We start from the raw sequence: 13,296 nt of genomic DNA, 5'->3' as shown, positions 1-13,296 counted from the left end.
TTATCATCAAGTTTGATTATTTTTTGGATTGGCATTCCTGCCAAAGAATCATTCATTAATATTTTGTTGTTCTTACCTAATATCCGTAAGTCCTGATCTGAAAGTTGCTGCCAGTTTGGTGGCAAAAGTTTTAGTACAGTGGGAATGCTGATCTGTCTGTCAAGCTCCTGCTCTATTAATTTGCTGTTATAATGATGCAGTAGTGTTTTGCTATATTGCAGCTACTTCGGAATTATTTCCATACTATTTAGATAATGCTAAGTACATTATTTAGGGGATGTTCTTTTAAAATAAACTGTAAACTAATGTCCTTTTCTGTGTTAGCATGCATGCTTTTCTAAAAACTCAGGGGAAGAATAATCCTGTTTATATTCTGGGACCATCATCAGCCACAGCCAGATTTTGGATACATTTTAACTTTGACTAGAAGGGATGCATGTGTAGTTCGTGGCATTACCATACAAATTCAAAAAGGTATAGGACACTAACAAATGTGGAAGTATCTTCTTGAATATGTTTTTTTTAACAATAGTCAGCAGTATATCAATTTACATAGTTTTAAGAAATTTTTCCCCTGAAAGGGTGGTAGAAATGTTAATTTTTCTCTCTTGTCTGTGTCATTTAAGTAATTTCCCCCCTTGAAATAAGCTTCTCATTTCTTTGAAAGTTAAAAAAATATAAGGTATGTAAAGAATTAGGTTACTGAGGGAGGTGTTGATATAGTAGAAAATGTGTATTCTTGATTGAAGTGCAATGCCCATTTTTCTTAAAATGAAGTTGAACCTACCTCACCGAAAGTGCTTAGCTTTTAGATTTATATGTATTACACTCGAAAATGCAGTGAAGCCTTATTCCTGTATAATGATTTGATATTTTGTGTGTAATATGTATATGCCTATAATTTCTTCAGTACTATATATATATATAGAGAGAGAGAGTGAATATAGGCCTGTGTGTATATATGTAAATTAGTACAACGTCAAAACATAAGAAGCTGTTCTGTGAGTTCACCTCTCTCACAGACTACCAAACATACTGATTGTTAGTTTTTAGTTTTCTCAGCTAATGCTGCATATCTTTACCAGGCCTACCAGTCTTTCCTCTCCCTTTACATCCCTGGTGCCTCTGTAAATTGCAGAGAGGCAATGCAGTAAAGACAGGGGAAAAAAAAGTCTGATGAAATAGTGGGAAGATTGATAGTTTTCAGTAGCCTTTTGATTAAACTCTTGGCTGATTTTTAAATGTAAAAATGTAGATTGTGATTAAGAAAATAATTCCAGTAGGTGTTTTTAGTCCCTGCTTATCTTTGAAAATGTGAATAGATGTTCAGTCTTTGGAAGTTATTACTTCTGTCCTGTTTGATCATTCTGACATATTCCTGTTAGGATTCAATACTGTAATCTGCTCCAGGCTAAGTGAGAAGAAACTTATTGAAGTATGAAATATTAATTATTATACTGATTTTTATGTGTTTTGTTCTGTTGCATTTTTTCATTTTGTTTTGTTTTTTTGTGATTTTTTTTTCCTTAAATATTTTGTATGTCATGTCAATTCATGCCAGATTCCACTTCTTTAGTAAAAAAACAAACAAACAAACAAACAAAAAAAAAAAAACACAACACTAAACTGCTGGATGTTAAAGTAAACAGAATTACTGGATTTGATCTTAGTAATGTTGGGCTTTGTTTTTACCTCTTGATGGGTTCAAACAGAAAATATTTTGCTTCTCCTATGTTATTTGTGGAACAACAGATTTCCTTACTATCGTTCTGCCCCAGAATAGTGCAGCATGAACTTCTGGAAGAGGCTACAGTGTTATTTGTGGAATCAACAATAGACATATATGCATCTTTTTAAAGTTGACTGTTCCGGAATAACTTCTGTAATGTAGCTGCTGTTTAAAAGAAAGGATTTGTCTTCTGTTGGAAATGTAGGTCTTACTTTATTTTATTTTCTTGCGTCCAGAGCATGTGTGTAATGGTGGCTGCAAATTTCTCTACTCACCTGTGTGCTATCATGGTGAAGAGTTGCCAAGATGTATTTCACTGGATGAACTTCAATCTGTATTGTGACCACGCTTATCATTTGGCAAAAAACAGATAAAAATTGTGTCTTTTCTCCTACAGGTCCATCAAAACTGAAGGGTGTAGTTGCATCATTTTTTCACTTAAATATAATGTGCTCTATGTTAATAGAAAAGCACTATGCTAGAATGACATTGCTTTAGTTTTAGAATTAGAAATATTAAATAAGCTTTTAACTGTCTTTCAGGATGGTGATGAGTCATCCCCAGTTTTAACAAGTTCTGAAATTGTTAAGATTCCAGATCCACAAATGTCTATGGTAAGCAGTATTCCGTATAATACAGTCTGTAGCACAGTATTTTTGCTGAGAGGTTTCCACGGATGGAGATTAAAGCTTATCTATATTCCTATCTGCAGTAGTCCAGAGTCCCATGGGAAGGACATAATTGACTAGTTGAAAAGTACTATGGTGTGATTTGTAGAAAATGTTTATTAATTCTGCTAGATATAAAATGTGGCAATTTATTTAATGCTTATGATGAATTTCTTCCTTTCTATACTTAATGTACTTTCTTCTGAAATGGGGGAAAGTAGTTTAGGGGTACTCTTGGTAGAAGAGAGGGTGGGAATATTGTACAAGAAGGAGCTGAAGAAGATGAAAGAAGTTTTGAAGAAGGTAACTCCTGGTCACTTCATCTGTTAAAATGTTTTTTTTCCCTACACTCTCTTGTATGTCGTTTTTCGTGTAGACAGTGCCTAAGTACAGTTCTAGAAAAGATTTCCATTATTGTGGATGCCAATTCAGTGCGACTGGTATTGGCAGCTTTGGGAACCTTAATGTAAGTGGGCTTCTACTGGCAACACTGTTTGAGCACTGTGTAATCTAACACCGCAAGAGCAAGTCTGACAATGCTGAAAACTGCCTTGGCTGCTGAAATCTTGTTGACACCGTGGCTCTTATTGTGGCTCCTACTGTTGCTAACATGGTATTAACAGTGGGAAAACTTTTTGAGAATGTTTTTGTTGCATACAAAGCTTCATGCTGCAAACATCCTACATATGTTTAGAAAGCAGCTAGCACGTTTGCGTGCTGTCTAAATCACGGGTGTGTTGACTGAAACACTTGCATTTTGCAGCAATTCACCAAATGGCAAAATAGGGTTTGTAAGTTGTGTGAAGTACAATAAATGCGTAAATTCAAATCCCTACAGCCTTCCTCTCTTTTACAGGGTAAAAGAGTGTATTGTTGAAGGATTATCTGTTAAAACAGCAGTGATGAGAAAAAACAGTCCAGAAGATGCTGTATTTTTAGATATGAATTTTACATGTCATGCGCTATTCAACATAGTGATGAGTTTTTGCTAGATGGCTTTAATACTGTTTTTCACTAGTGTTTAAGTATTTATGTATATTGACTTACCCTCTGCATTTAGGAAAACTTAGTAGAAAGCAAACATCACAAGCTTGCTCGAAGCTTAAGAAGTGGACCTTCTGACCATGATCTGAAGCCTAATGCAGCTACTCGAGATCAGCTTAATGTAAGTCAATCATGTGAGGACTAAATTGAAAGTTCTTGTAGGATGTTCGCTATTAATATGTGTTGACAATTTAAATAAAATGTTAATTTCACTTTGAACGAAGTCATTAATCAAGAAAAATCAGTGTGTCTCACGGGTAGTTAGTTGAGTCCAACTCAGAAAAAAACCACAGGAATGCATTTACCTTTGTTATTTTATCTTTTTGGAAAAACATGTTTCTTCTGTTTTGAGGGTTTAATAATGAGTGTTGTGCACATACCTTGATGTTGATGGTATTCTTATCTGCTTATGTTTACCTGTGTTGCAAGCTTCTTCAACCTTATAACTAGGAAGCTTCACTGTGACAACATGAGAAATTTATATTGTTTTAAACATTTTTTTGCTACCATTTTTGTGTCATCAGTGCTTTGTTTCATCACAGTATATTCTGTTAACTTCACTGTTATGCATGCTCATGTTTTTTTAAACTGACTTTCTGACTATGTGTCTAATAGATCATTGTGAGTTATCCGCCAACAAAACAGTTAACATACGAGGAACAGGATCTAGTTTGGAAATTCAGATATTACCTTACTAACCAGGAGAAGGTAAGCTCAAGTATTTGGAAGAGTTATTAGTGCAAGAAACATTTCATCTGACACTGACTTTAGTGTTCTTCAGTTGCAGATACAGAGTTTCAGTGCCTCAGTGGCTAATTAATGTGATTTTAACTTTTTCTACAGAAACTGATTTTAAAAATTAAAATCCCTGTAAATCATAGAATCTAGCTATTATTGCAGTAGTTTTTTATAGAGCCAGAATGACAGTTTAAAGTGCTAGTGGTGATGAAGAGAAATGAATAGAAATTGCTTGTCCATCCTTTTTCAGTCAAGATTTAATGCTGTGTATTGCCAGAATACATAGCAGCATACAAAAAAAATGATTCGCATTAAGTAAGTAGCAATCCAGTGGTGGCTACTCTTAAGTATTGATGATGGTGGTAGAGCAGTAACCTTTGACTTCACTTTTTACTTAAAGATAGCTACAGATTTTTAAAGACTTATTAAAACATTCTGTGCTGTATTGTCACATGTCAGTTAGTCTTCTCAGATCTGTGCTCATGTCAGTATAGTTCAAATTGAATTTTGCCTTAATGTGAAACGTTAATTTCTTAAGTAGATTTGTTTGATCTTTCTTTCCAGGCCTTGACAAAATTCTTAAAATGCGTCAACTGGGACCTACCGCAAGAGGCAAAGCAAGCACTGGAGCTACTGGGCAAGTGGAAACCAATGGATGTGGAGGACTCCTTAGAACTTCTGTCATCTCACTTCACAAATCCAACAGTACGACGATACGCTGTTGCTAGACTGCAGCAGGCTGATGATGAGGTATTCGTTGTTCTGTCATCTCAGAACTTGAAACACAGAGTGTTTTTAGCAATTGCTTCTTACCTTCAGAGGCATTTAAATAAATAATAGCAATGGAGATGTTGCTGGGCTTTTTTTGGAAGGAAATTCACCATATTGGTAATTGTATTAGTGTGAACAGTCAGTGTTTTTTTGTTGTTGCTGTTTTGTTTTGTTTTTTGTTAAGTTGAAACAAGTGTTATCCCCTCAAACTCATCGTGTATTTTGAATGTTAACATTCATAGAAGTATGCCAAACTAAAAGGTTTCCAGCTGCCTTGTACATTAAAGTAGTACATCTTCATATACTTCATGAAGAAAATGAGTAGATAAACATCTACAGAAATAAGGTGATTCCAATTTTTACTGATTAGAATGTGATGAGCTGTGAATTGCATGTGGAGTCTACTTAATAGATGCTAATCAGTTTAAATTGTAATTATTTACTTTTGACAGTAAAAAAAAAACAAAAAAAAAACAACAAAACTGAGAATAGACTACTGTAGATCTTGAATTCTTGGCAATCAGGGATTAAAATCAGGGATTAAAAATATATTAAAAATCAGGGATTAAAATAGGGAGTGCGATCTTCTCTAATGTTAGAAAGTGCCCTTCAGTGGCCAAGGTTGCACTGCCTTACCTTTGAAGTGCACCTTTTACTAGACTTTTGAATCCTACTCAGAAATTTGAGTAGTAGAGGAAACTAATTTTAAAGAACTAGTGATTAAAATTCTATCTTTCAGTCGTACATCAGACATACTTAGTCATTGCTAAGGATAAAAGAAAAAACAAAACAAAAAAACTGTACAGAAGAGATGGGGAAAGATTGTTTCTTGGTACTGTGGTCCAATTTTTTGCATCATTCCTAGAAGCGGTAAGCTAAAATTTATTTTGTGGACACTAGAAGCAAATAGTGCAGCTTAACTAAAGTGTGCTTTAAAAGCATATTTTCTCTGAAAGAATTAGTTGATTAACATTTTGTGTAACAAAGAAGTAATGATGTAATAACTCTTTTGGGAGTCTAACTCCATCCTAGACCATTTCTTTTGTTGTATATTGTTTGCTGGTGAGGTGCTATTCCATTTCTTTACATCCTGACCAAGTTTTACTATTATTACAAATTCTGAAATGTAGGCAGCTTTGACTTATCCTATGATTAATTTTCTTTTATTTTTCCCCCCCTCCATGAGGATTTACTAATGTACCTGCTGCAGCTCGTCCAGGCATTGAAATACGAAAACTTTGATGACATAAAAAATGGACTGGAACCTAGCAAGAGGGATAGTCAAGGTTCAATGTCAGAAAGCATGACAGCATCTGGAACTAATGGTACAGAAATAGACAGGTAAAAAGCTAAGATGTTAAGTCTCAAACTAATTTGGTTAACAGAAGTCTCCTTCTGAAGTTCCTGTGAGTATGTATAACAGATTTCCAAGTCTTAAGCTTCAGTGTCTAATTACTTGTGCCACTAGTATATACTCTCCATATTACAAGTATACTCCTTTTCACTTATTTAACTGCAGATCTGTAGAGTAGATATACTGGGATGCATGCTGCAGTGACACTTAGACATTAATAGAGGTCTTTGATTACTTCCTTTTACTTTGGTAAATTTACTGTATAATAATTTGACCTAACAAACACTGGATTTGCCTACTGTGTGTGATTGCATTCCACATTTGAGTGTTTGCAGGTGTTGTGTTTTAGAAACTTTGTCAAAAACATTTTTATAAAGCATGAATGTAAATAAATCTGCTAAATTCTCCTGTATGTCTGCATATTTTCTATGGAAGCTGAAACAAAACTGTAAAATTGCTATGACTAAATGTCCTGCACAACCATAAGTTACGTAACTTACTGGTCACAGATTTTTGATGTTTTCAGGAGCAGTAGTGATTAAAGCTGCCATTCTGTTTGTTCGGGAACAGTGTTGTGATTATTTATTTGCTTGTTCTGTAAAAAATACTTCCTTTACAATTTTCTGAGTTTATTGTTCTGTAGAGGTCAAATGCGTTGTTATTTCCACGCTTGCTTCTTGTCCCCCATAAAAGAACTTTGAATCATGGCAATTAACTTGTTCTCCTTTTTACAGTTCCCAGATCATGACTCCTATTCCATCTGTTTCCTCACCACCTCTAACTTCAAAAACGAAGGAACCTGCAGACAATGAGAACCTTGATGTAAGACAAGTGATGTACATTGCAGTTGTGATGTTTGAGGCGTTTTAGTGTGTTCTTCTGTGTGTGTGTTTTGGGATTTTTCTGTTGTAGTGTGCAGAATATTTAAATTCTGTAACAATATAAATGCAAATTAAATACAAAAACAAACAAACAAAGCGGTAGCTTATGTGAATTTCCACTTACATTATTCAAAGGGGGGACTGAGCATTGAATTGGTCAGGATAGCAAATGACTCTATTAAGTATAAGACAACTGCAGAGACTATACATGCTGATTAGATACTGACAATTGTGTGATTGTGTTTGAGCTGTATTTAAGCTCCTTTTTTAATGGAAAACAGTTATCCCAATGCTTTTAATAACTTTGGTGTGTTCTTCCTTTAGCCAAATTGGCATTTTTCTTTGTGTTTATTAACCAAAGGATGCTGTTGATTTTTATCCACCAGGGACTTTGCTCGTCTGTTTAAAGTAGAAAATGATCAATAAAAATGGGACTACAGGGAGGGAAAGGTACAAAGTAAAGACAGTTTGGAGAAGTTTAATTTTTATCTCATATATAAATGATAGGTGTCTGAACAAAAAGTCCATTCCTTTTTACAAATTTGTCTTTTTGGTTATTAGAACTGAGTAGCAAATAATCCTCAAATGAAGCATATGAATAAGGATATGCAGATTTATTCTTGGGCTGTTACGCCTTGGATAAATAGCTAAATGCTCTGTGAACTCTACAGATTCGTTCATTAGAATGGAGATTTAGAAGATCATAAGTGTTAGTTTTTCTGGATACAAACTAGGTAGTGAATATGCTATGGGCTTGAATGTCATGCTTGGAAAATTCCATAGGAGGCAAGTGTAAAGTACTGTATGTAGAAAGTTAATGCTGAAGATCTGTAGTTGGTAAATATGCTACTTTAGTAGGCATTTTTTACTTAGAGCTTACTGCTGGGATTGTTCCAAGTAAAAATTGAAGGTAGTAACTTGACTGTTGGATGAGTTGTGTTCAACCTTTAGAAGGGAATGTATCTTAAGTTTGAGCATTGTTTGCTGTTTTTCCTTGACTAAATTTTACTGACGTGTTCAGACTTCTTCTGTTACATAATTTTGCTTTTCTTAAATCCCTCACAGCAAGACCTTTGCACTTTCTTGATATCACGAGCATGCAAAAATTCTACGTTGGCAAACTACTTATACTGGTATGTAGTAAACTATATATAGATAACTAAATATAGATAACTATATTATCAGTGTATAATTGAAACCAAAGCTATAATGTCCAGAAGGATGCACAGGAAAAGATAACTTGTTTTCAGGTTGAGAGCCTCCACTTCTGTCAGGATGAAGTAGTGTATTTTAAACAACATACATCTGAACAAAGTACTCAGTGAATAAGTGGCATGTACACAAATGTAATTGACTGATGATCTGTGGAACATTAAGTACAGTATTTAAGAAAAAAATATCTAAAACCAAACATTTTAATGTTGTCAGTCAAATTGTATATGGTGGTAGATAAGAAATAAAGCTCATCTTCTGCAGTGAGTAAAGTTTTTCAATCGAGTGGACTTCATCATAAAGCACTAATTCTTTTGTGCTAGTGTAATTCTTCTTTTTAGATTTGATTTGTGCCTATGTTGTGATCACAATCAATAAGTCATTGTAGATGCGTATTTTCTTAAGAGATAACTTTAGTTATGAATTGTTCATCAAAATAATGATGTGGTAAGGTCTTGTCTCACTGTGCAATTCAAAAACTAAACTAGATTCTTAAACTAGTCATTTGTGTTCCCTATGTACTTAATAGAATAATTTTTTGCAGATTTGGAGTACAGCTCTATTTTACTATTAAAACAAGATAATTCACAAGTGTATATATTTGTGCATATGCATATATGAACACAGAAACACATAAACAAGAAACAAATTTTATAAATACGTACTTCTGATTTTAGCCAAATTAAATGATTGTGATTTCTACCTTTTAGATTTATTTACTAAATACTGATATGGGTAGAAGCCAAATGTTTGACCTAATCAAACATTATTCATTAAAAGAAATGTTGGTAGATTAGCTATTTTTTTATCATGTTGATATAAGATGTGCGCTGACGTTTCAGCAACATCTCAGACAACCTATATAATGTTTAAATGTCCAAAGCTCAGAAGTGTTTGTCTTTGGATAGCAAAAAAAAAAAACAAACCAACAATAACAACAAAAAAACCAAACAAACAAATTAAAACCTGAACAACAAAGCAGAGAAAACACCACAAAGTCAACTTGTTCGTTTTTTTCCTTCATATAATTATAGAATAGCCTGGGTTGAAAAGGATTGTAATGATAATCTAGTTTCAGCCCCCCTGCCATGTGCAGCATAGCAACCACTAGACCAGGCTGCCCAGAGCCACATCTGGCCTGGCCTTGAGTGTCTCCAGGAATGGAGCATCCACAACCTCCCTGGGCAACCTGTTCCAGACATCTCAATTTCTCAGTAATGGAATATAAATGTTGAAGCCACTGTTCAAGCTTATGCAGCCAGAAATCCAGTTGGTTGGTGATCAGTTTCTTGTTTCAGCTATACACACACAGTGTACACCTGAAATAGTGGATAAGTTTGATAACTCTTGAAAATTAAACCTCCATCCTCATTCACTTACTCTGAAGCTCTCCTATCACTGTACTTTAACTGTGCATACAGTTAATGTTTTTTTTACTTTCCCCTGTTAGGGCATATGAGACACCTACCCAAGTGTTGTTTTAAAATAGATTTGAGAAATTGTATAATTTGTTTTTTTTTGTTCTAGCAAATGAAGATGATAATAACATATTTCAGTTTAATACATCCAGTTTTCCTTTTAAGTTTTAGTGTTCAGACTAAAGATCTTTGTCTTCATGATCATACCACTGCAATCTAATTTTGTCGCTTTAGGAGTGCAATGGTGTAAACTACTGTAAGATACTGCTTTGGAAGTGGTTTCCAGTTGTCAATGACTTTCAGAGAAAATGCATAGAATGCTTTACATATTCCTTAATATTTGTATGTGTTTATAAATAAGACTAGTCGAGTTAAACACATACAATTTTTAAATGGTTCTAGTAGAGTTCTTGCATCAGTGTGAACAAGAAAATTCAACAATTCTTTAAGCATATAGAACTTAAGGAAAATGAACTGAAGCTGCAATGTAATTCTTCTATCAGTGCAACTTTTTGTACAGCTGAGAAATGTGGATGCCTGTAACTGCTTTTGAGTTGATGATATACCTTTCTGACTCTTCTCATTCTTTTCAGGAGGAAAGAAGTTTGATTTGTAGAACAAGGGAGTTGTTTTTGACTTGACCTGTTGACAGGCAAATTCCTTTCTTTTCTTTTTTAGTTACAGCAGCAGTTTCCCAAATATCATTTAAAATAGATGTCCAGGGTGTTTTGTCATTTATGTTATACCATATTAGAGGTGATCTCTAATCAGTACAAAACTGAAATGTGTAACAACGACAAAAACAACCCCACGTAGCATGCATAGCATTCTTGAACTCTAGCTGAAGAGGACTCTGAAAATAGAATTGCTCATTCGCAGAAAGCCCCTAACCATATGAAAATGTAAATATAGAGGAAAAGAAACATGACAAATATATGTAGTCACTTCAAACACTGCAGTGTTTGAAAAGAGACTTTTTCATCTCTACTTTTTTTTTCTTTTTATCCAGATAAAACTTGAGATATTAAAAAAAAAATAAATCTTTTGTGTACAGCTGTGTTTGCTTGTCAGTGCTATCAGTAGAAAGAAACGTCTTCCAAATTAGTAATTGCTACATCAAAGTAAAATACTGATAGTTACAATACAGCCGTCTGAAATTATCCTATTTGAGTTTAGTTCTGACATAATAATTTCAGAAGTGAGAACTTGATTTGAAATGTAGAGCTTGCTACTTTGGGATCCGTATACTTTCTGTTACTGTTGCTGGATTTTTTTAATGTATGCTTGAGTCAGAAGTTTGCATGATGCCTGTGCTGTAGAGGTTGGCAGCACTTTACAGTGCTTGTTTGGAGTGTTCTTATCATTTCTTACTTGTGCTGTTTAAGTGACAAGATGTTTGCTGTAGTGAAGCACCTGAGAAGTGTTATAGGTTGTCTTAATTCAGGTGGGCGTTTGTAATTATGAATTGGAGAGCTCATCTGCAATCTCATTCAAGAATGAATTTGTTTTCATATCCAGACATACAGTACAGGGCTTTGGTTTCACTAAAATATGTTGTAATCTGATGCTGCACTAACTTGAGTTCTTTTTGTACTGCAGGTATGTAATTGTGGAATGTGAAGACCAAGACACTCAGCAGAGGGACCCAAAGACTCATGAAATGTACTTAAATGTGATGAGAAGATTCAGTCAAGCTTTGCTAAAGGTAATGCCTTTACATAGTGTTTTTTGTTAATCATTCTGTACAAAGACACACATTTAGAAAGAAGACACTTTGTCATGTTGATTATTGAAATGTAGAAAACTTCCACTTTTGCTTGAACTTTCAGTGTTTGTAGTAAACTAAAAGGGCTACCTAAATATTTCTTGCTTCCGTTAGTAACATGCTGATTCTAAAATCTTCTGTCTTTTATAAGTAGTCACTTCTTTCAAAATTGAAATTGAGTCAAGAAGCCTGTCCTCCAAAGTCAGTAAAAGGGTTGTTCTGTTTGCCTTCATCAGAGGGTTATGTAGGGAAAAAAGCAAAACCAAAAGTTTTTCTGAACTGCTGTCTCTCTCTCTATATATATGTATACTTATATATATGTACATATGTATGTACACACATATATATGTATATATTTTTTTTTAGCAGATACGTGGTCTTTCCTTTTAATGCCTTATGCTTTGTATTCCCATTTTAAAAATGCTTTTTGAATCTGACTCTTAGGCTTTGTAGAATGTTCTGTGTGCTTGCTCTTACTAACTTCAGTTGCATGAATATAAGTTTGTTGTGCATGAATGCTCACAAGTAAAATTATTGATACAAATTAAAATACACTTGTAGGTCAAATAATTAATTGCCAGTTGCAGTGATTTTGATTGCATTTTACAGAAAATATCTTCTGAATGGAAAGGAAATAGATTTTTATTCTCTTACTTCTTAAAGTCCAAAATTGTAAGACCACAGGAATAATTTCTAGGTAAGATAATTATGGAACAAAAAGCTAATTTTTTTTCTTTTAATTCACTTAGGGTGATAAGTCTGTCAGGGTTATGCGTTCATTATTGGCCGCTCAGCAGACATTTGTGGATCGGCTGGTTCATGTAATGAAAGCAGTGCAGCGTGAAAGTGGGAATCGTAAGAAAAAGGTAAATAAGAGATTAGAAAACTTATCTCTGGGTAAGAATTAACAGCATGAATGTTAGCTTTTCATGAAAAATTCTTAGCACTGAGATGTTAACAGACAGTTGGAAAACTGTTAGACAATTTCAGCTAATTTTAGACAAATCCAGGAGATTATTAGATGGGTCAAAGTTATAAAGTGCTCTGAGACTTTAAAAGTTGGGTAAAACAAACCCCTTCAGAGAAAAGTCTCAGGGAACTAAGGCAAAAGTAAAGAAAGTATTGGAATAATAAGAGTTGGTAATATGAGAGTGAACAAGTCACAGAAGACATAAGACACAGAAGACATAAGAAGGGAGCAGAGATTGTTGTGTGGGTTTTGTGATGATGCTGTGAATTGTTGTGTGGTTGTTGTGAATTGTCAAATTATGCAATGACTGAGATTGCATGGCACCTCAGTAGTTCATCTTGTCTTACCCATTTCTCAAACATACCCCCTTTAATAGCTTGTTCAGGGCTATGCCTGTATAGCTTTTTGATCTTTTCAAGATTAGAGGACTCTAAACAGTATTATCTGTTGTTCAGCCACCCTCACAGCAGGCAGCTGTTTCCTGACATTCAGATTTACACTCCCCATGCTCATATATTTGTCCCTTCTCCCTCTTATTGTGGTAGGGGGCATCACTGAAGAGAAGAGCAACCAAGATAGCTAGACTCTTTTCATGTATTTCTGTATGTGAATAATAATCCATCCTGAGGCCTTCCCTCATGGCTTAGCAGCCCTAATTCTCGAAGCTTTTTCTCTTAGGAGAGATGATCCACTCTGTTATTTTTTTGTGTCCAGATGCTGTGACTCTCTTCAGTATGCCCAAGTCT

General features: G+C 34.4%; 1 protein-coding gene across 1 annotated transcript in view; it reads left to right on the top strand.

The window, feature by feature from the left end:
* The window catches only part of PIK3C3 (phosphatidylinositol 3-kinase catalytic subunit type 3), a 59,288-nt gene that overhangs the window by 14,783 nt on the left and 31,209 nt on the right, over positions 1-13,296 (top strand). The window contains exons 7-15 of the mRNA XM_072360197.1: positions 2,272-2,343; positions 3,458-3,562; positions 4,057-4,149; positions 4,744-4,929; positions 6,137-6,291; positions 7,039-7,126; positions 8,251-8,318; positions 11,415-11,520; positions 12,330-12,446. Coding sequence (XP_072216298.1) covers positions 2,272-2,343; positions 3,458-3,562; positions 4,057-4,149; positions 4,744-4,929; positions 6,137-6,291; positions 7,039-7,126; positions 8,251-8,318; positions 11,415-11,520; positions 12,330-12,446 — 990 coding nt within the window. The remainder of the gene's footprint in view (positions 1-2,271; positions 2,344-3,457; positions 3,563-4,056; positions 4,150-4,743; positions 4,930-6,136; positions 6,292-7,038; positions 7,127-8,250; positions 8,319-11,414; positions 11,521-12,329; positions 12,447-13,296) is intronic.

The sequence above is a fragment of the Excalfactoria chinensis genome, chromosome Z (assembly GCF_039878825.1).
Source record: "Excalfactoria chinensis isolate bCotChi1 chromosome Z, bCotChi1.hap2, whole genome shotgun sequence".
Classification (NCBI taxonomy): Eukaryota; Metazoa; Chordata; class Aves; order Galliformes; family Phasianidae; genus Excalfactoria; species Excalfactoria chinensis.
This window is presented reverse-complemented; position numbering and strand designations above follow the sequence as displayed.